This window comes from Azolla caroliniana, unplaced genomic scaffold, assembly GCF_043228905.1.
Source record: "Azolla caroliniana isolate FFs.n. ecotype wild unplaced genomic scaffold, voAzoCaro1.0.p SCAF_22, whole genome shotgun sequence".
Lineage (NCBI taxonomy): Eukaryota > Viridiplantae > Streptophyta > Polypodiopsida > Salviniales > Salviniaceae > Azolla > Azolla caroliniana.
Window position 1 is genome coordinate 9,131,363 of NW_028230457.1, and position 23,002 is coordinate 9,154,364.

The 23,002-nt window shown below is 38.8% G+C and overlaps 1 protein-coding gene across 1 annotated transcript; it reads left to right on the forward strand.

Moving 5' to 3' along the window:
• The first annotated feature begins 15,987 nt into the window (after positions 1 to 15,987).
• LOC147849941 (actin-related protein 2/3 complex subunit 1B-like) lies at positions 15,988 to 22,703 on the forward strand. Its single transcript, XM_087337229.1, has 16 exons — positions 15,988 to 16,116; positions 16,258 to 16,352; positions 18,006 to 18,082; positions 18,513 to 18,607; positions 18,716 to 18,785; positions 18,929 to 18,998; positions 19,488 to 19,561; positions 19,714 to 19,756; positions 20,143 to 20,224; positions 20,308 to 20,396; positions 20,775 to 20,860; positions 20,947 to 21,010; positions 21,129 to 21,226; positions 22,108 to 22,169; positions 22,255 to 22,341; positions 22,532 to 22,703. The coding sequence occupies exons 1-15, from the start codon at positions 16,044 to 16,046 to the stop codon at positions 22,323 to 22,325; spliced, it is 1,149 nt and encodes a 382-aa protein (XP_087193355.1). The 5' UTR covers positions 15,988 to 16,043; the 3' UTR covers positions 22,326 to 22,341; positions 22,532 to 22,703.
• The last annotated feature ends 299 nt before the right edge of the window (positions 22,704 to 23,002 follow it).

A 23,002-nucleotide genomic window follows, 5' to 3' on the forward strand; every position in this document is an offset into this window, starting at 1 on the left:
TTAGAGCAGAAAAACATTCGTGATTTCCCGGCAAATCCATCACTTAGGGTTTAATTAGAAGAGGGGGAGGAGAAGATTTCCATTTAGCAAGAAAAACATTCTGGATTTTCCGGTCTAGTTTATCTCGGACTGTTTGTTTTCCTTTTCCCAGGGGCACTGGGGCAGCAGGATTTTGGTCGTACTCCCCGAATGGCCGCCATCGAGCTCATGGCCCCGATAGAGACACATTCGTATCCTCCCCAGGACAAAGCCAGGGTTGGGCGCCCGTCCAACACCAGCACCATCTGCCCCCCACAGCCCCACAGGGCTGTAGCAGATACCTTGCCTGCCTGCCCATGAGTTTCTTATCGTGTTTCCGAGTTTGCTTGCCATGTCCCCTCCTCTTCGCCAGGTGGAGAACAGTTCTCGGGGTTCTCATAATTGGACAAATACTGCACGTAAAACGACGACGAAACGGGCATCATGAGAACCTGCAATGACTTTTTTGAGCTTTGTCGAGACATGTCCCGGGAAACGGAGTTTCCCTCTCGGACCACCGATAGTAGCTTGCTTACAATATAATGGGTCGACATTGCATTGTTCTATTATATGACGAACGTACAATTCCTACTTAGTTCCCCCCCAACCTCCTCCCACAGAATGTCATGGTGGTACCTCATTGAACAGAAAATTTGTTCTTTTGCTCATACATTTAGCACAAGCAAATATGTAACATCAGGGATCATTTTTATGGTGGTCGATATATGTCTTGGAGGGCAAATACATCCACTTGGATGCACCACCTCGTGTTTCTAGTTAAACCCCCAACCCACTCCATTGATGACAACTCACTGTCATGTGGTTCCTTCGAGTTCCTATTTTGATTTATCATTTTCTATGTCGATCTTTATCCTCACACCAACACAACAATGGACTTAATATGTCAACATATGTAAAAGTGCATTACCGCAACATGCACAGGCCTTTATCGAGATCATTACTCCAAACTAATCAAGAGCATTGTTTTTCTTTATCGAGATAGTTTTTGTTTAATGATGAACACGATAGTAATTCCTTCTCTTCCAACTTGAAGCGTGACCTTGAGCTTTGAAGGCATAAGATTTCTTCAACCAATAGCATTAACCAGAGATCGAAGGAGGGAGGATTCTCCCTTGAGAGGACAATCGACCTTATTGCACCGAACGGAGGTGCTATAGGCCGCCGAGGCATATTTGCACCATTTCATCGTCGTCAATATTAACATTGATTGACCCGAGGGAGTCCCACAACTCCTTGGTGTAGATGTTGATTGACATATCCCTCTGTTGGATACTATTAAAATCTTGATGGAGTTAAAGTTTTTGTGCGGTTGTGTTGGCCATGAATATCTTTTTGAGGTTCCCCCACATCTCCTTTGGCATTTTGGCCTCTCCAGATGTAGCCCAACATGTGATCATGAACGCATGATGCAAGGCAGTACAACACACGGCTTGTCGTTTGCTCTCATGATGGGTAGTCGGTGTGTGTTGGGTTGGGTTGCATTTCTTGTGTTCCCCCAATATAACTCCAATAACCTTGGCCGACAAGGTATTGGTGCATCTTGTACTCCTAAGATGCGAAGTTGTTTCTCTCCAGCTTTTCACTGGGGAGAGAGTTGCCCATCTGGGTGTTCATGATGGTCGACTTGTGATTTCTTCTTCTCTGTGGTACAAACTATGCAGGGTTGTTGTCACAATGATTGATTGGTTCTTCGTGAATGTCAGCATAAGCACAACACACACGGATGGGCTTGGATCAACCTACCAATTGCCCTGATACCATGTAACGAATCGGTGTGATTTTGTGCAGCGGAAGAGATGTGTGTGTGTGTGTGTATGAGAGAGAGAGAGAGAGAGAGAGAGAGAGAGAGATTTGAAATGTTTAGGATGACAAGGATCTGTGGTGAAGAAAGGCTTTATTTTTTGACACTTGGGTTGTCCATTAGGTATTAATGTTACAAATGGTCAACTGATTGAATGGATGTCTAGTAAGTTGAGGGATAAGTTCATGTATTGGAAGTCACAATCTTGGTCATCTCATGTACACTTGAAGGTTGTATAACGTATTATGGAACCCATGATATTATATTACTTGTCACTGTTGCCATGGACAAAGAAGGCTTTGCATTCTGTATTGCAACCTCGTCGATATTTGTTGTGGAAGAAGAGGGATAAGTTGGGAATCGCATGGGTTGCGTGGAATCATCTAGCAACCCCTAAGCGGTTGGGGGGCGCTGGAATTTTGAACTTATCTATGCATATGATGGCTCGTAGATTTTCATTATTACAAGACATGTGTTCAAACTTACATGGATATCTGTTGTTCAATATTTCATTGAGAACAAGGGTTGAATACATGGGAGGACAACGATTAAGGCTTCATGGTGGCAATTACTGAATGAATGTATTTCACTTAGGATTACGTGCTCTTCATGTGTTCAACACTTGGTTACCTCATGGCAAGAAGCACTCTTGTTATGTGTATGGAAACCATCATCTTGTAGACAACACTGTAATTCTTTGCAAAAAGAGTTACTTGTGTCTTCTCGATTATTATGTTGGCCAGGAAAGGAGAGATTGCACTCTCAATTTAATCATTTGTTTCGTTTGGGGGTCAAAAAGGTGGGAGATATAGTCGAGGCTCCATCTCTGTTACCCGGACCCGGATAGTCAGTTTTACTGAACAAGTGGGAAAGCGTCGAAAACGGAGTCGGTTCGGATCGACTGTTCGGATCAATGACTCAGCAGTGAACAAAGAGAACTAAGTTAGTTAGATAATTTTGTAATTCTTGATAGTAAGTAGGAATAGTTCTTGATGAGAAAAGACCTTCGGTATACCTATAAAAGGGAACCGAAGGCATTGTAAGAAAGGTCGTTTATTTAGTAATATAAGTTTAAGTTAGGAATATCATGTACGGATTTTGTGTTCTTTCTATTGTCTATGTTGTTAAGTGCAATCTTCCTAATTTATAACTGAGTAACGATCACGGTAATTACCGATTAATATAGTATATTTCCGTTCGTAAAACACAATTCCTTGTTAGAATGTTGAGTAGCGACGTTCACTCTTCTGTATCGGTAGTAGTTAGTAATTAGCCGATTAACACAGAAGAAATTTGGCACGCCCGGTTACATCTGCAATTAAGCAGAGAACAAATCGAATGGATGTCGTATGAAGAGGAGACATCGGTCGGTTGTAAGCGCCCTCGTACAAGGTCAGTTACGAAGGCAGTGCAGGAAGCGTTCATTGCACAAGAACAGCCGGAATCAAGCACAAAGTGGTCGAAACTTCCTGACTTATCCGATCAATTACCTTCAGACGAAAAACAGACGGAAGAGGTATCGTTTTACGACATTTGCGACGATATGCCTTATACTTATTCTAAGTTCCGGGAAGGAACAGATGCGGAAGCACATGTTAGGGATTTCTTAACGACATGGGAGATTAACCATGGAGCTCAGCGATTGTCGGCAGATGCCGAAGATAAGTCAAAAATCGCTGAGTTCGTCTTATCATTAGAAGGATATTCCGCCAATTGGTTTGCGCAGAACGGTCTTCAAGGATTTCCATCCTTTGAAGTGTTAACTAGTAAATTTTTACAATTATTTCATCAACAAATTCCGTAGAAGGATTTGATTGCGCAATTTTATGCGTTATATCAAGAAAAAAATGAAACAGTATCTCAGTTTGTGATACGATTTCAGAACTTACAGCTTCAGATTTCAAGGCCGATTCCGGATAATGAATTAAAAGAAGTCTTTCTAGAAGCTGTAAAAGAACCATTAAGGACGACATTGAAAGTGTTCGATTTTCGAAATCAAACTATCGAACAAGTAATTGATAAAGCAATAAAAATGGGTCGACCACCGGTCAATGTTCAGAGTATGGACATGTCGGCATTACAACGTACATTACCAACAATAGAGGAGTTACAATTTCGTCAAGCAGTTCAATGCACCACTTGTTTAAATACGGGGCATTCGGCAATTGAATGTACGTTAAGAACACATTGTACAATATGTCATTCAAAATTACATTCAGTAGAACAATGTGAATATAATCTGCTTAATAAAACTACGGCGTCAGTACGACAAATTTTTACTGACAATGGTTACCAAAATAACACTAATTTGTTCAATGGTTATCAAAATAATAATTTTTCACAAAATCAGCAAAATGTACAACAAAATCCAACTTTTCAACAAAATCCGGTTCTACAGCTAAATCAGATCTTTTCACAACAAAATATGCAACCCACTCAAGTAACTCAAGCATTTCAACCAGGTTTTGCTCAAGCCAACCCACCATTCGTATAGAATCCGAATCAATATTTTCAACAAAATAATCAAAGTTTCCAACAAGGTAACCCACCATTTCAAGGGTTTCAACATAATTGTCCGAATGTGCAACCGAATTCTGCATTTCAACCAAATCCGGCATTTCAACCGGGTAATATGACCTTTCAACATAATACTCAAACCGTTCCACAAAATAATCAAATGTTTCAACAGAATAATTTTCCGCCAAATCAGGAGTTCGGGATAGCACAAAATGTAGCACAACCAAATGATAATACCGAACAATTTAGGCAGAATCGGTATAAAAATAAGAAATTTTACAAACCAAAAGCTACACGTCAATTCCAACAAAACCCGAGTGGTAATGAAGAGCAGCAATTTAATAACGGCCAATTTGCACATGGAGAGACCGGTGGAACATTTGTACCCACTTGTTATATTTGTCGACAACTAGGCCATTATGCTAATCAATGTCCGGTTAAAGGAAAGGGTCCAGCAGTTAATATGGTAATACCGGAAGTTCAGCAAGTAACGACACGCAGCAAAAGCAAACAATCAGAGTGGGAAATTCAGGAAGAGGTTCGGAAGGCGGCAAAAGAATGGGTTGACGAAGCAAATCAAAGTAATGTGAATTGAATGTTACAAGACAATAACATTGACCAGAACATCGTTGTACAACAGTCATTGGGGAATAAGGAACAGGAAGAAACTTGGAAACTGTTGGCTGATTGCCAAGTGTCATTGCCACTTACGGGCTTACTTAAGTTAGTACCAAGGTTTACAGAAAAAGTGGCAGCATTAATTGCATATAAAGGTTCCGAACAAATAGCAGTACACTACAATTAGCCAAGTAATAACCCTTCGATCATGGATGAACAGAATCCGTCGATTAAAGTAATACTTTACGGGCAAGAAATCGGAAATGTGATTATAGATGGAGGCTCGGGAGTTAATGTGATTAACAAAACTACATGTGAAAAACTAGGAATCACGGAATGGGAAGCATGTCCGTTTTGGTTACGAATGGCAGATACAAGTACGGTACGACCGATTGGTTTGCTTCGACAACTGGATGTAATAATCGGGGGACACAGTTTTCAGATTTCGGCAGTAATTTTGCAGTTAGAAACACAGGGAGCATACCCCTTGTTATTGGGGAGACCATGGTTAAAGACAACTAATATCAAACAAAATTGGAAACAAAATGTGCTAACATTTAGGAAAGGAAAAACTAAGGTCAGGATTCCGACGCACAACAAAGTGACAACAAGCAAACAGAGTTTACCGGTACATGCAGAAGCAGTTAATATGATGGAAGGATTGGACGAGGAAGAAGAAAGTCAGTATTTTAATGATAATCAGAAAATCATCCCTCTATTTGAGGTAGATATTTTGCAAGCATTAACACCATATGTAGACTCACACGAAGAAGTGCCAATAGATGAGCAAACAATGAAAGAAATACGAATGCAACAAGAAGCTACAGATAAGGAAATGAAGGTATCTCAGAGAGTGCAAGCCTCAGCATTAGAGGAGATCGATTTGGCAGGAGTAGAGGATGGTGAAAGAAAAACAGTCTTGATTGCTAGAGATTTGGCGGAAAATGACAAACGGACATTAACAACATTACTATTACAATATAAAGATGTTTTTGCATGGTCGTTTGACGATATGAAAGGTCTGGATCCCGCTTTTTGTCAACATCAAATCAATTTGCATAAAGATGCAAAGCCAGTACAACAACGCAGGTACAGGTTGAATCCGAATTATGCTATCAAAGTAAAAGAAGAAATCGATAAACTCTTAAAAGTAGGATTTATTCGACCCGTCAAAAAATCAACATGGCTGAGTCCGATAGTAGTAGTCCCGAAAAAGAATGGGAAAATTCGCGTATGTGTGGATTACAGAAAATTGAATGCAGCGACAATTACAGATGCGTTTCCGTTGCCATTCACAGATGGGATATTAGATGCAGTAGCTGGACATGAAATTTATAGTTTATTGGATGGGTTCAGTGGGTACAACCAAGTACGGATGAATCCGGAAGATCAGGAAAAGACAGCTTTTGTCACAGAATGGGGTGTCTTTGTGGCAGTAGTAATGATGTTCAGTTTAAAAACAGCTCCAACTACATTTCAGCGGGTAATACAGGAAATATTTGGGGAATATATTCCAGCTTTCATGCAGGTGTTTTTAGATGATTTTGCGGTATATAGTCGGAAAGCTGATCATTTTGAGCATTTACGGCTATGTTTAGAAAAATGTCGAAAAGGGCGTCTTAGCTTAAATCCAGCCAAATGCGCATTCGGAGTAATGAGTGGTACGTTACTTGGGCATATTATCAGTCAAGAAGGGATTGCAGTGGACCCAGACAAAGTTAAAGCAATTATTGAGGCAACACAACCGACAAATGCTAAAGCTCTAAGTAGATTTTTGGGTCAAATTCGGTGGCACAGTAGAATGATGAGATATCTAGCAGACATTGCTATTCCGTTACACACAGCAGTACACAAAGTTCCTTTTATATGGACAAGTATAGAACAAGATGCATACGAATGTCTCAAGAAGATGCTGACAAAGGTTCCGGTAGTCCAACCACCGGACTGGAACAAACCATTTCATGTTTTCGTCGATGCGTCGGACATTGCCATAGGCAGTGCTTTAATGCAATTATCCGAACCAAACTGGTATAGACCGGTATACTATGCCAGTAGGAAACTTTCGTCGGCCGAAAGAAACTATTCAACAACCGAAAGAGAAGCTTTGGGAATGATATATAGTGTGAACAAATTTCGACATTACCTTTTGGGTAAGAAATTTACATTTCATGTGGATCATTCGGCTCTACTGTATCTAGTTTCCAAACAAGAATTGACAGGCAAGTTAGCCAGATGGACGTTATTGCTTCAAGAGTTTGAATTCGACATTATACATCGACCAGGAGCACAGCACGCGATTGCTGACTATCTCAGTCGGCTTGAATCTGGAGAAGAAGTGGTTGGTGTTAAAGATGATTTTCCAGATACTCAATTATTTCGGGTTGAGACAGTAAAAGCACAAGAAATGAATGAGGAAAAAGAGGATGAATGGATTTCCGAAATGACGATATTTCTATCAACAGGAATTCCGGCCGAACACATGTCGACGGATGAAAGAAAAAGAATTGCAGTACGAAGTCGAAATTTTTGTTTATTTAATGACATGTTGTATCATAAAGGAGCGGATGGAATATGGCGAAGGGCAGTACGGAAATTTGAAAAATTAGCCATATTAACAGAGTCACATTGTGGAATTGCTGGCGGTCATTACGCAGGAGAAGCAACAGCCAGAAAAATATGGAATAGCGGGTTATGGTGGCCAACGGTGATGAAAGATGCTAACGAATATTGTAAGAAATGCGATTTGTGTCAAAGAATGGGGCAACCGACCGAAAAGGATAGAATGCCTTTTCAACCGGTTTTACCTCTTGAGCCATTTCAGAAATGGGGCTTAGATTTTGTTGGCCCATTCAAACTAGCAGCTGCAAGAACCGGTAATCGATATATCATAATTGCGACTGACTATTGCACAAAATGGGTTGAAGCAAAAGCTCTCAAAGACAATACAGCAGCATCCACAGCAAAATTCCTGTATGAAAATATATGGTGTCGATTCGGTTGCCCAATAGAATTGGTAAGCGATCAAGGCACTCATTTTATTAACAAGTTAATTCATGAATTAACTAATTATTATGTCGTAGTTCATAAGAAAAGTACGCCTTACTATCCCCAAGCTAATGGATTGGCAGAATCGACAAATAAAACAATTCAAACAATTTTAAAGAAGATAGTGAATGAAAATCGTACTGATTGGGATCAAAAGTTAAATAGTGCATTATGGGCATATCGTACTTCGTACAAAACATCCATTAAATCAACACCTTTCCGAATGGCATTCGGACTTGAAGCTGTTATGCCGATCGAATTTCAAATTCCGACACTTCGTATCCAAGCGACGAATAAGTTAAATGAAATAGAATCGGAGCAGATACGCAAAGAGGCTTTATTAGTATTAGAAGAAGAACGGATTCAATCAATGTCAGCACTAGAACACAAGCAGAGACAAATCAAGGCATTCGTAAATCGACATCGAAGGAAATCGGAAGAGCAATTCGAAATTGGGAAACCGGTATTGGTATTCCAGACGAAAATGGGACTTATGCCTGGGAAACTCCGGTATAGATGGACAGGTCCAGTATGGATAATTAATAGTAAAAATGGTACGTATCAGCTGGGATCATTAACCGGAGAGGTTTTACCGAAATGGGTAAATGGATTCCGGCTTAAACCGTATTTGGGAGATATGCCGGTAAACCCGTTTATGCAAACGGAAGAAAAAAAAAAAAAAAAAAAAAAAAAACTAACTAACTAACTAACTCACTCAATAGTTCTTGTCAAATGCAGAAATAGAATCTTGCCATAACATTCTGAATCGACTATAAATAGCAAGAGGAATTGCATTATTATTAGTAAGTGGTACAACCACTACACGTAGAGTTATTACTAATTAATTCCTACATTAATAGCAATTACTATTCTTTAGTCATAATGCATAAGTTAATATCTTTAAAGCATATTTCTGTATCTTCTGTGTCGCCAAAGCAACAGAAACGAGTGCAGATCTCGAAACATTCTGAGCCTTCGTGCCCTAGCTCGCCCAAACTCTGTTTTTCTGATTTTCATCGCTACAGAAGCTGTGCAGATCTCCAACCGTCATCGACAAGTGATTCAAAACAAGCAAACACAGAAGTCATGCCGATTCCTGTGTCTGAAGAACTGCGACTGTGGCTTTATGAGAGAAACTTACAAGGTTTCATCAAAGTAGCAGAAGCGGAACCTCATCCATAGGCGGAAGAATTGGTACAACAATTAGACATCACCAAGGTCACCACAAAGAAAATACGAAATGCATTACAGATGCCAAGAGGAGGCTTTGAGGCAGTTAAAAAACCTTCATCAGAAGCACTCCAATCGTATTTCGGGGAATACTCACCCTCGGCAAAAGCATATCAGACTTATGGAGGTCGGGATGAGTTTTTCCATGAAGTGGCTAGATTTTTACTAGAGGTGGGATTTGTCAGTCCCCGTTTTTATTGTATGCCGAAAAAAAGGGCTGGGCTTATCATAGCCGCATACGAAAAAGAGGATTTCAACTGGCCACTATTGTCGGGGGAAGCTCTGAGAGAGCAGCTACAAGGGGTAAAAACAGGAAAACCAATGAAGCAAATTTTTGGTCGTTGGCTATCGGTATTGTTTCCGATTCAAGAATCGGAAACTCCTGTTCAGTCAAGAAGACCACCGATAGTACAAGCACCTCGAAGACACCGACAGGTAGTACATGAAGAATGGATAGAGGAAGAATCGGCACATGCCGATAATATACAAACGGATATGCCTCAGTCGGAACCACCAAGACCAGAGAATTCCGAAAACAGGCAACCAGCAGCCGAACAAGAAACAGTTGACCATTTGATAAACAAGCAGCAGCCGACAGAAAATCGACAACAAGCAGAGAAGATGCGACAAAGGACAAGGGTTAAACAAAAGGCTAATCGGCAATTCCAACCAGAAAACAGTGATGGGTCAGCACCGAAAAGGCAACGCACAAAGGAAAATTCGAATACGCCTGTAGTAGCAGAAGTAATAAAACCAGGGAATGAGAGCATTTCGACACAACCTCAACAAGGACAATCTTCAAAAGTAGCAATTCGGGAAGCACATGGGTGCTTGGATATTCCACCAGCAGCACATGAATTAGCTGCCATTTTACAGTTCGGAACTTCATACGAACTGGTTGAATGGTTGGCTAAAAGATTGACAGAAGTATCAGAACGGCTGGCTCAAGAACATAATGACCGAATAATAATACAGAAGGCCTTACGAGGAGTGTTGGAACCTCAAGAAAAAGCAGAGATAGAGAAAATCGGCCGGAAAAGAAATGCACAGAATAGAGGGGAGGCTATTGAAATGCCACCATTACATGAAGCACTGGTCGAAATTCATAGAGAATATGAAACGGCACGCAAAGCAGCCAGTGATATGGCTGAAAGATACAAAAGTGTATCAGCATCGGCGGAGGTGCTGAAACATCAGTTTTGTAACATACAGGCAGAAAATAAAGAACTAAAAGAAAGTCTAAACAAATGGGAAACACAGGCACGGCCTATGGCGTCGGAGTCAGAATGGCAGCAGAAATTGGAGGACGCTGAGAAAGCACGTCAAGCAGAAACAACAAGGGCCAACAATGTTGTATTTCGAACTACAGAATTAGAAAAACAAATAGAAACCATTCAGAATGGCCAATACAAAGTTCTCGAAGAAAAAAATCAATTAATAAACGAATTACATAAAAATCTAGAAGAAGCTAAGACGGCCAATCATACATATACCGAGCAAATTGAGGAATTCGAAAGGTATATAGTGTCACAGGAAAGTCAATTGACAGAAAAAGAGCGGAGTCTTGAAGAAGTCAACAGAAGAATTACGGAACACCAGGAGGAATGGAGCAAAGAGAAATCGGCATTCGAACAACAACTGAACAAAATTCGGAAGATATCGGAACAAAGGCGGCTGGACATATATGTAGTCGAATCCAAACTAATGCGGGCTGAAAGTGAAAACCGAGCCACTATTACAGATTTACGGAAAGAGTTGCAAACCGCTCAATACGTCGCAAGGATCACTAAGGACAAAGTGCAGCACATCATAGGGAAACATCGAAACCTAGCAAAGAAAATGATCGATGAATCCCTTGCGCAAGGATGGAAGTTATGGACGGCACAAGCGGCGGAATTACAGTTATTGCGTGCCGACAAAAATAACCGTCAGGTCCAAGGTGCAGGTTTTTTAAAATGGCACAAAAGGATATTGACAATATCCAAGAGGATATCATGAAAGATATGGACGAAATTGCGGCATTTTACAGAGAAGAAATTCAACGTATTATGCAAGAATTCGACAAAAATGATATAGGCACTTCCGTTCAGTTGGATAAAATCGAAGCCGAAAGAACCAGCAAGACTCCTGGTCTTCAAGCTCCCGGAAGAAGTGAACCAGAGCAGCCAACCGAATCACAACATTCAAAACCTGCTCCAAATGACAACTGTGACACAGATAAAGATGAAGAGGAAGAGGAAGATATAGATGGAATACATCCAAGGCCAGAAGAGCCTTCGATTTTTGATATTCTGAACGATTCGGATGAAGAGCTACAGGAATAGGCGTGGGTTCGCTGGACAAGGTCCTGGCCCACGGACGTGCCAAGTGTTACCCGGACCCGGACAGTCAGTTTTACCGAACAAGTGGGAAAGCGTCGAAAACGGAGTCGGTTCGGATCGACTGTTCGGATCAATGACTCAGCAGTGAACAAAGAGAACTAAGTTAGTTAGATAATTTTGTAATTCTTGATAGTAAGTAGGAATAGTTCTTGATGAGAAAAGACCTTCGGTATACCTATAAAAGGGAACCGAAGGCATTGTAAGAAAGGTCGTTTATTTAGTAATATAAGTTTAAGTTAGGAATATCATGTACGGATTTTGTGTTCTTTCTATTGTCTATGTTGTTAAGTGCAATCTTCCTAATTTATAACTGAGTAACGATCACGGTAATTACCGATTAATATAGTATATTTCCATTCGTAAAACACAATTCCTTGTTAGAACGTTGAGTAGCGACGTTCACTCTTCTGTATCGATAGTAGTTAGTAATTAGCCGATTAACAATCTCAAAGAATTTTGGAGTTTGTTGAAGCGGAACAATTATTATGCATCCCTCCTAATAATGGGTTTATTTGGCAACAACTACAAAATATTGCATTGATGCAAGGTCCCTTACCTCTACAAACAAGAGAACAAATATGGATTGATTGGTGTTTACGGGGTCAAACACCGTTGTTACAAGTGATTACTAATCTGTTGTATCATCACTCTGTTGAGTCACTTGGATGGTGATCATCTAAGGCTGAAGAAGAATGGAAAATGCACAAATCTAATAATGGATGGTGGTAGATCTTACAACGTAGTTGGCATTGTAAATTTCCACTTGTAGCAAAGGTCTTCATTTGGAGAGTTTTGATTGGAGGATTGCCTTTGTGATTAGCTCTAAAGCATCGTGGACTAACAACAGATAATTGCTTCTTCTACACTGTTCAAATGGAAGATTGGTGTTTACGGGGTCAAACACCATTGTTACAAGTGACTACTAATCTTTTGTATCATTGCTCTGTTGAGTTGCTTGGATGGTGATCATCTAAGGCTGAAGAAGAATGGAAAATACACAAATTTGATAATGGATGGTGGCAGATCTTACAATGTAGTTGGCATTGTAAATTTCCTCTTGTAGCAAAGGTCTTCATTTGGAGAGTTTTGATTGGAGGATTGCCTTTGTGATTAGCTCTAAAGCATTGTGGACTAACAACAAGTAATTGCTTCTTCTACACTGTTCAAATGGAAGATAGTGCCCATCGATTTATACAATGTTCGATTGGTTGTCAGATTTGGAGTTACGTTCCTCAAAATTGGCAAGATTTATCATGGTGTGATTTGACACCTAAACAATGGGTGTTTGCACAATTTACACAAGTTGACCCAAAATCAAAGATGGAGATCATTTTCCTATTTTTGAGATATTGGGGACTGTGTCATAATTGGAACATGCGCAATGATTTTGTATTCAATGGTAGACATGGAGTGAAAGCATATCTACAAAAGTTGAAGGGAGTATTAATGTGACAATTTTCTTTATTGGAGCAAGTGAAAATTCTTTCCTTAGTGGAGTGTTTGTCTTGCCTATTGGCAATTCAACATGTTCCACAACCTATGTAGTGTAGTTAGTGGGTGACCATACTCTATTGTCACACTCATTGTAAGTAGTGTTTTTCACACACATTTATTAATATAATTGTGTTTTCACCACACACAAAGAGAGAGAGAGAGAGAGAGAGAGAGAGAGAGAGAGAAAGAAAGAAAGAAATATTAACGTCTTCTACGGCTAAAATTGGCCCATGAGACAAATGGTTTACAACAAAAAATGGGATATTTACCCATTCATCGAAAGTAAAAATAAAAATAGAGTTTTAAGCTAAATAGTTATAGTAAAATAAAATAACAAACATGTTCTACAATGAAAATGATGTTATACTAGGCCTAATTTCATTTCCATCCAAGTCTCTCGAAGAGAAGCGGGAGGTCAAAGGGTTTCAATGTGGATGTGGCTCGTTGCCCCAATGTAAAAGGTACCCCAACCATAACTTCTAGTCGACGTAGCTCACATTCCCTTATCTTCTTAATCCTTTTTACTCCGTGTCGACTTGTTTTGAAGCCCAACATCCGAGGGCGTTTGATTGTTCTTTGCGTTTCGGCTTCCGAGAGAGAGAGAGAGGCCGAGCGGCGTAAGTGTATCCACATTCATCGTCTCCCCTTGTTCCTGAAAATTTACACTAGTTACAAGTTGATAAATAGTAAAAGGGTTATGGTTAACACTTTGTAATTTATTCTCCCTATGTTGTTTTAACTCTAAGATATACCTACCTAGTCTCTTTACATCCAGGGTATCTAATAGTTTGGAGAGGATGGGAGAGGGTCCTAATATGTCTTGGTATTCCACTCATATCTCGGCATAAGTTGGGCACTTGCATGTGAAGTGATACTCATCCTCTATCTCTACGTGGCACAACCTACATAGCCTTTCCTCCCTAGGGACTCTATTAGCTCGACCATTCTCAATCTCAAGTTGGTGAGATGATATCCTAAGTTGTCTAATGGCAACCCTTAATGCATTTGATAAGAATATATCTAGATATTTTGGTCGTGTAATAAAACCTAACTGAGAGAAGTGCAATAAGTGTTCCTTGTAGATGGGAGTGGCTCTCGTGGGGTGATCCATTTATATCGAGTGTAAATTTGCCATATTTCTTGGCGTATCACTTTATTACGGTCTTCATGAGATATTAGAGTTTGGTTAGTCCCATGGTTGTACTTAAGGGAGGGTAGGTTATTAATGTCTATGTCGTCTGCAAGTAACCCACTCACCACAGTGCTATACCAAGAGCTTGTGTCTCCAAACGCATGTAGGGATCGAGAATGCCTCAAAAGCTCGACGAGATATCCTATCTTGTGGTTGGCTATGTATCCGATGAATAAAAACTACCACCAAGAAAACCGTAATAACAAAAAGGAAACAACCAACAATTACAAAGAAGAGGAGAATGTGCTTATGTGGTCACCTTCTCTCTATGTTCTCTCACTACAACCACCTCTTGGAAAGGAGGTGGAGACTTAACTACCTAGTAACTATGTGCCATAGGACTTAACTTACGTGACACATTAGTGATGGTACAAAGCGGTGGGATGTTCACACACTTGGCTATTCCTAAGGTGTGTTCCCACACTAGGGAAGTTGAGTTTGATTCTCGATAGTAATTCCCTCTCTTTCAACTTGAATCGTGACCCTGAGCTTTGAAGGCATAAGATTCACTGTTATACAATTGACAAACGTGTATATTTTAAATTGCAATTTTTTATAGAACTTGAAAAGCAAGATTTTTTGTAGTGCCTTGGCACAATGGTCATATCTGCTGATTTCTTTTGTTTGGAGTTTGGAGCATGAAATTGTCCAAGTCTAGGGTAACCAAAAGTTGGTTTCAAAGTGACAACATGCACAACTATAGAACAACAAGAGCTCAATTATTGACAACTCTCAAAGCTTATAATATCTCATACCAAAGCTCACTTTCCCCTACTAAAGTGTGGAGTACAAATTCTACAAAATAAATGTTTACCAAGGAATGGTTCAAGACGATGATGACCAATCCAAATTCTATGTTCATTCATTAAGATTGACCACATCATCACAATTCCCTTGCATGCTCGCACTCAACCCACTGCATGAATATGATCTTCCTATATAGCCAATGATTTGAGCAACATTTGCACATTGGAGACCCACTAGGCATCAATGCAAAGGCATGGTGGCATTTGGGTGACAAATGGTTCTCGTGCGCGCACAAAGTGTCGATGGGTCGGAACCCAAACCCACGAATCTAGACACATCGACACATTACAACAATCCAAGCAACATTTGCCCATTGGAGACCCACTAGGCATCGATTCAATGACAAGGTCGCATTTGGGCGGCCAACGATTCCTGGGTGCAGATAGAAGAGTGTCGACGAGTCTGGACTCGAACCCACAACAAATCTAGACTTATCAACACGTTACAACGATTTGAGCAACATTTTGCACTTTGGAGACCCACCGGGCATCGATTCAATGACAAGGTGGCATATGGGCGGCCAACGACTCCTGGGCACAGGCAGAGACACATCGACACGTTAAAGCGATTTGTGCAACATTTGCACTTTGAAACGCCACGAGGCATCGATTGGATGGCCATGGCACGATCGATTGGATGGCCATGGTGCAAATTGATTGAATGGCCATGGTGCGAATCAATTGAATGGCCATGATGCGAATCTGGGCGGCCAAACGAATCCTGTGGCAACACATCCGTTCGCGCCCGAAAGCGCCTCGAATCTGAGAGACCCATCAAGACACTACTCTCTCTCTCTCTCTCTCTCATGAAATTGTCCTCTCAAGTCTAAATTACAAAGATATATATGTAAACCAGAAAGCAAAAGAAGAAAAGAAGACAAGAGCTCCTCCATCGCTTGCAGGTAGGTACACAAAAAGCTATGGCAGCAGCTGTGGCTTCGCATCATCCTGCTGCCTGCATAACCTGCCATGTATGGAATGCAGATCTATCAAGTGAGTAAGCTTTCCTATTGTCAGGGCTTCATATATATATATATATATATATATATATGTTGTGCACGGAGTTAAGATCTTCTATCACACACTATGGAGGAGATATTTATTCTTATTTGCTTCATCAATGAATGTATACAGTGGTTGCTCTTTGCCCTAACAATAATGAAGTCCACATATACAAAGCCTCCCCTGCTCGTGATTTTAGTTGGGAGAGATTGTATGTCCTACAACAGGTATGTGTACTTTATTCCATTTCTTCATTTTCTCATAGAACAGAACTTGTTGTTTGTGTGTCAGTAGAAATGCCGTTGGGAAGATCTGCATCATGTGACATTTGGTGAGAATAAGATATGCTTGAAATTCTTGTTCAGGTATATAATGGTTGAGAAAAGAGTCTGGGTGTGTTACATTCCTTTCAACACTAGTGGTATTGGTCCAGCATGCCCATTTGGGGGGAAATAGTAAACAGTGAATTTTGATAAATTTTGTTGCCATCACATTGCTTAATGACAAATTAAGATTATATTACAAAGGTAATCACCGCAACTCACCGTAACTCACCACATTTAACACATTATACCATGAATTTCTGTATATTATATTCAAATCTTGATTACGAATTGCTTCTTACAATGCATGCTCATATGGTACAAAATTGAGATGTCCTAGGACACTCATGGGATACACACTCGTTCAGTTAACATTCTTATATTTACTTCCACAAATTAGGGTCCATAAGCTCTGGTGTTCTGATAAACAGAGAGGACCTTTCTATATTGGATTCCCACTATCTTAGTTTTTACACATTGAATTCACATCTATTAGTGAGTCCTACTAACTATATAAGTAAGAAATGCGTGTTATGGATCATATAAACGGGCTGGGTGTCATTATTAGTGTCCATCATGCATTATTTGGTGGGAGTAAAATACACATAGTATTTTGAAAAGGTTTATCATGGATGATAAATAGGTTGACTTGCCATTTTTATTCATCCATGACATGTCTGTGTTGTTATGGTATTTCATTGAACTTTAGGGTCCTCAGTTTGGAGTAGACCCATCATGCTAATATTATACACTTGACTATTGTTTAGCATATTATTGTAAACATACTCACAACATAGTCTGGGGGTGAAGCTGAGGAGAAACTCCCTTGAAAGTAGAACTATTGAAATGTGATGACTTGGGAAAATAATAAGGTAAAGCAATGGGATGGAGAACAATATAGATTTTTTATCGTCCATATGAACCCACATAATTTCTAGTAATGGATGATAACCACTCCAGCACGTCCACAATGTATATCCCTTGGAGAGAAAGAGGAACAGTGAGACTGCAGGGACTCAACAATTATGACGATTTACTAAAAGCAGCTCCATCAAGTGGCCTGATGATGAAAAGTTTCACATAGAGATACTAGGCTGGATGATGGGAGAACTCAAGAGTGTTCTCCTGTTGTGAATACATGATAGGGCTAGCAGAAACAATCAGCCAAAAAAATGCAATACCACAGAGAGAGAAGATCTACAACGAACATATATGGCAAATTTCCTTGACAAGTTGAGCTTTGGGAGCTGTAGAAGTAGGGTAAAGCCTACATAGAAATGAAGTGTTTACAATGTTCTAGTGTGACTGCTAGTAAAAACTATATGTGGCTAGGTTGAATCAGAATTCACAATGTATATCTTACTGATGTAAATTTTTTAATTACGATGCTGTTCATTTAAAGGCGAATATGTTGCTCACTTTCTGTGCATCATGGAATGTTTGTAGTCAGTGCCTTAACGTAATAACCTTGACGAATGTCTGTCTTTTATAAGTAACCCTGTTGTTGCTTTTGCTGATTATTTCTTCCTTCTCTTTCCTTTTAAATGATGTTGGCAGCATGATCAGTTGGTCTCAGGAGTTGATTGGGGCCCTATTGCCAATAAAATAGTGACAGCCTCTCATGACAGAAACTCGTAAGACCTTCAAAATTTAAAGCCTTGATACGTTATTGGTTTGAAGTTTAGTACTGTGTGCGCATGTAAACCTTGGATATAGTCAATCTTTAAATACTCTTGTGAGATAGTCCCTCTCTCAACCTATTCACAATTGGAAGAAAGAAGTTATTGTGGATATATTTAAGCATCAGCCACTGAAAACTCATTGCATGCCAGTTCAACAAGAAGAAAACATGGCTTGCCTGTTCGTTGTAGAAAGTTGCATATATCTACACATTTTCCTGACACAGCATTATTCTATTGAGCACCAGGTTATAAACATGATTGAATCTTTTCCATCTGTAACACCAGGGACAAAAAATTCTATTAATGGAGCATAACATGTCACGTCTAATAAGTCTCGATTTTCATTATAACCTACTGTGGACTATATGTGAATGCCTTGTAGGTATGTTTGGAGTTTTGAAGGAGATGTGTGGAATCCTGCACTGGTAATATTAAGACTAAACCGAGCTGCCATTTCAGTGAAATGGAGTCCCAAAGGCAAGAAGATTCAACTTTCTCTGTATTTAAGTCAAGATGGTGATTGCCAAAACTTTAAAATTTTTTAAAACTCTTATTTATGTATGTTTCATTTTCTGCCATGGACAGAGAATAAGTTTGCAGTTGGAAGTGGTGCAAAAAGTGTCTGCATATGCTATTACGAGAACGAAAATAATTGGTAAATGTCTAAAAGCCAAAAAGTGTGTAGGAGTAAAATGTCAAATACAGATTTCTTTGGCAGGAGATGGATTATCGCTGTCAAAATGCAAAAACTGATCTATAATTACTGACTGTCATAGTTCTCACTGTGATCAATGATAGGTGGGTGAGCAAGATCATACGCAAGAAGCACAATTCTACTGTCACAAGTGTTGCTTGGCACCCAAATAATGTGAGTAAAATGTTATTTAGAATTTTCCCTTTATCCTGCCCACTAAGAGCATTCTGTTTCTTTCATTGTTCAAATTTAAGATTTTGATTGGAAAAATACATGCATATCTACAGAGGGGATTATGGAAAATTAGTAAATCTGTTAAATTTTAGAGGAGGAGACTGTAACTTCAAGGCTGACTTGTGTAACTTATAAAATTTAGTGTAGATAAGTCTCAGTCTCATGGATCTTAAGTGGCAGATTAAATTCATGGCACCAAATATAACAGAGAACATCTTATAGAAACTCTAACCTCGTTTTAAGGCTTTTCTAACTGTTTGAAGCCTTTTCTAAACTTTCTCAATGTTCGTTGATGCATATTATGTATCATAGTGTGCTAAACTTTAGGAAGGCAACAATTAACAAGCTCAATTTTGTGTGTTTCTTTCACTAGATTTTATGTTCATAAAACATCTTCATGGTTCAAGATTATCACATGTACGTTTTTAGGTTCTTCTAGCAACCACATCTACAGATTGCAAGTGCCGCGTCTTCTCTGCGTATATAAAGGGGGTTGACAGCAGGTGAGGTTTTTGACTACGTTCCTAAAGTATATGGATAACGTAGAACTGATTTAATTTGTGGGCTTAAAATGTATAAGGCACTGTAGAGTCTTAAATATATAGGACAGGGCAGAGTTGTAATTTAATTGTTACCTATAATGTTCTTTTTATAGAGGAGATGCAAATACATCTTATGGAGAAATGACATTTGGAGAGGTATATCAAGCTCGTCTTTACTTTCTACTTATGCCCATTTTCAAGCTAATTCTTGTTACATGAAAATGTTTCTATGAATAAGTCTAGTCCGTGAACCAAAATAGACTTTATTGAATGGCAAGAACTGATGACTGGATGAAGAATACAGACTCATATCAATATCTCAGTAAATATCTGAGTAAAGGCTGATTATAAAGTATATATAAGGAAAGTCTCTAACTCCGATTCATCTAATGTACCTTTTCTATCATCAGGAAGTTTCATTCAAGTTCTGACCTGAATTCATGCCCAGAGATAGCTATAGGTCATGCAAGTTAGTGTTTCTTAATCTTTACTATTTGGGGTGAATGAAAAAATATTAAATGTATGCCTTTGTGCCAATACAGCAATTATTTGAAGTGAGTGATGTATTTGGCTGGACCTTTGGTGTAAAATGGTCTCCTACTGGAAGTGTACTTGCCTATGTAGGTAAAAATGTTGCTTACCAGCTGGCTTTCTAATTTCGCTTAATTTCAATACAGTTGATTTTCTTACAATGTTGCAAAATGCAGGTCATGATTCAACAATATGTTTTGTTAAAGTTACTGGACGCACTTGTGTATCACAAGTTGTGATACTGCCAGGTCTTCCATTACGTGACGTAATTTGTTTCCTTTCTAACTGCCTTGTTGGTTTTATAAACATCCTTCTGTTGAATACAGTTATGCATATGATTTCTTGAATAAGATTTGAAGGTGATTTAACATGCTACTATTGTAAATATCATCGTAGCTCCACATATGGTTTGGTTGGTGTTATTTGAACATCATTTCCTGTTGAAATATTCATTGCATGTGAACACATGTAGAAAGGACGTTGTTGATAGAAAATCTTCATTGATTATTTGAGTATTGAACATTCATCAATTCCTTGATAAAATTAAAACATGTTGCTAAGTAATGCATAGGTAGACATAATGCTCACTTAATAATAGATCAAAATTGCTAAAAATGTATTAATTTTGTCATGGAACAATCAGGTGTTATTTCTCTCGGAAAATAAAGTTGTTGCTGGCGGTTTTGATTTCAAACCTTTGCTTTTTATTGGAGACAATAAAGGCATCTGGTAACATAGTTCACAACTTCCGTCTCTTCTTGTAATCTTCCTTGCAGAAAGCATTTTACAAATTTATATGCTTATCATTGGCACAGGAGATTTTCGAGATATTTGGATGAGAACAAAACAAGTGGAGGTGATATAAAAACTGGATCTCAGGTAGGATTCTCAGAATTGTTCATTTTCATTGGCCATTACAAGAATTCTACTTCTTATTATGCTTTCTTTTATTTATTGCATCACTAACATAAGTTGTGATGCATTCCGAATGATCTAGTTCTCAGAAAAATTTGGTAAATTCTATGGGCAATCAAAGGCGGATTCAAGTCTTGCTGGATCAGACCAATCAAAAAGCTTCCATGAGAATTGCATAACGTATGTTCCTTTCATATTTTCCTTCATCTATGTAAAAATGTTCCGAATGAACTAGTTTTCCTTCATATTTGTGGCATCCTTCATGATTATTATCAATTGCTTTTTCACCGCATGACTTCTTGCATTAAAATAGTAGATGGTTCCTGTGATGGACTTTGAGGTTTGAATTAAGAAAGTGTCTGTTTTGCTTTTGTTGGGGGTGGGTATCTAGGGTCATCTCGTGCGCTTGCAAAAGAGAGCATCTCATGGTAACTGAGTATATATATGAACGACATTGTAGAAAACATCAGGGAATCTCTTAAAGTTTTAACAATGAAATGTGATCCAGTTCTTGATTCAGTATTTAGCTGTTTCTAATCAAATTTCGGTTCTAAGATTCTTTTTAGATAGCCAAAATAATTTTTGGCACAACGGTTTCATATATCGCTCTAATCCGTACTTTGACTTGCAATATATCCAGAATCCCAAATTTTACAGAAGTGTAGGATTTTAATGTTGACCTGGTGTTCAATCCACCAGGTTTTATTGTAATTGCGGAGCATGAAAGGTTTTTCATTTTGCTTGATCAAATCTGCAATAACTATATTTGTTCATAATAGTAAATATTGTTTTTTGGACGAACTTGTAAGGCACTTCAAATGAATAAAAAGACGCAAAACTATTTTAGAGTGAGATCTTGTAGATCAAAGCCTTCGAGTACCATTGGTATTTGATAATAATCAAATGTCCTCCAAAAATGTAGATTACATTTCTTTTTGGTTGCCTTCTGGTAAAGATTATACTTTTCAGATTTTGTTGGATTGAAAGGGTATTAATTGTGAATTTAAAACAAAATTTCAACTATATAGGGTCATAATTGTTTTTTTTTGGGATTATTCAAGGTCCTTTGCATTGATACCATCAGGCATCAGGAATCGACCATCACATACATTTAGTACTACAGGTATTCAACATACAAGGTATCAGGTCTAAACTATGAAAGCATCAGATCACATTTCTAACATTATGTATTGCCTTGTATTTCACAGGATTAGATGGGAAAATTGTGATATGGGATCTCAACAACTTAAATGATGCCTTATCAGCCCTTAATCTGTGAGCTTGTTAGAATGATGGTAAAGTTGATACTCTTCTATAAGCAAGAGAATGGGTTCAGCTGCTTAATGAGAGACATTTGGATAGTCCATGTTAAAGTCGAGATAAAAATGATTCTTTAATGCTAGGTCTTACCTTCTCACGAATTGTTGTCTTGGTATCTAGTTTCTTTGGATATCACCTGATATGTTTGTATACTGTTGAAATCAGGTATTTTGAAGTGAATGACTTAAAACTTGGCAGTAGCACTAATATCTGATAGGAAAAACAAACCGAAAGATTTCCCAATTACTCTGTGTAATTGTCTTGGCTGCCAGGAAATGTTCTGATTATATTTATAATCAAATTATAACATTTGCAGGTGCTATAATGATATTGTACCGATTATTTGGGTTATCCTTTCTTCTTTACATAATGAGAGGCAAATTTTCATGGCTAGTGCAATGTTATTTTGAAAACTATTGTGTTGGAAGTATTTTTCTAGATGATTATCCAGAGTGGTTTGGCCATAAGTTATGCACAATAGCAGTCCATCTAGGACCCTCCAATATATCTTCCATTTTCAATGTATGATATTGAAGTTACGGCTATCAATACTCCATTTAGCACAACATTGGTATGGGCAAGGGTGAGATTGAACCAAATGCTCGACTTGGCATTTGATCTATAGTGGCCACATCT

Bases quoted from the DNA above. Each gene is read 5' to 3' on its own strand.
- LOC147849941 (XM_087337229.1), top strand. From the start codon at position 16,044: ATGGCAGCAGCTGTGGCTTCGCATCATCCTGCTGCCTGCATAACCTGC. The intron at 16,353-18,005 runs GTATGTGTACTT...TGATGTTGGCAG, and splicing joins GATTGTATGTCCTACAACAG to CATGATCAGTTGGTCTCAGG. The intron at 21,011-21,128 runs GTAGGATTCTCA...CGAATGATCTAG, and splicing joins ATATAAAAACTGGATCTCAG to TTCTCAGAAAAATTTGGTAA.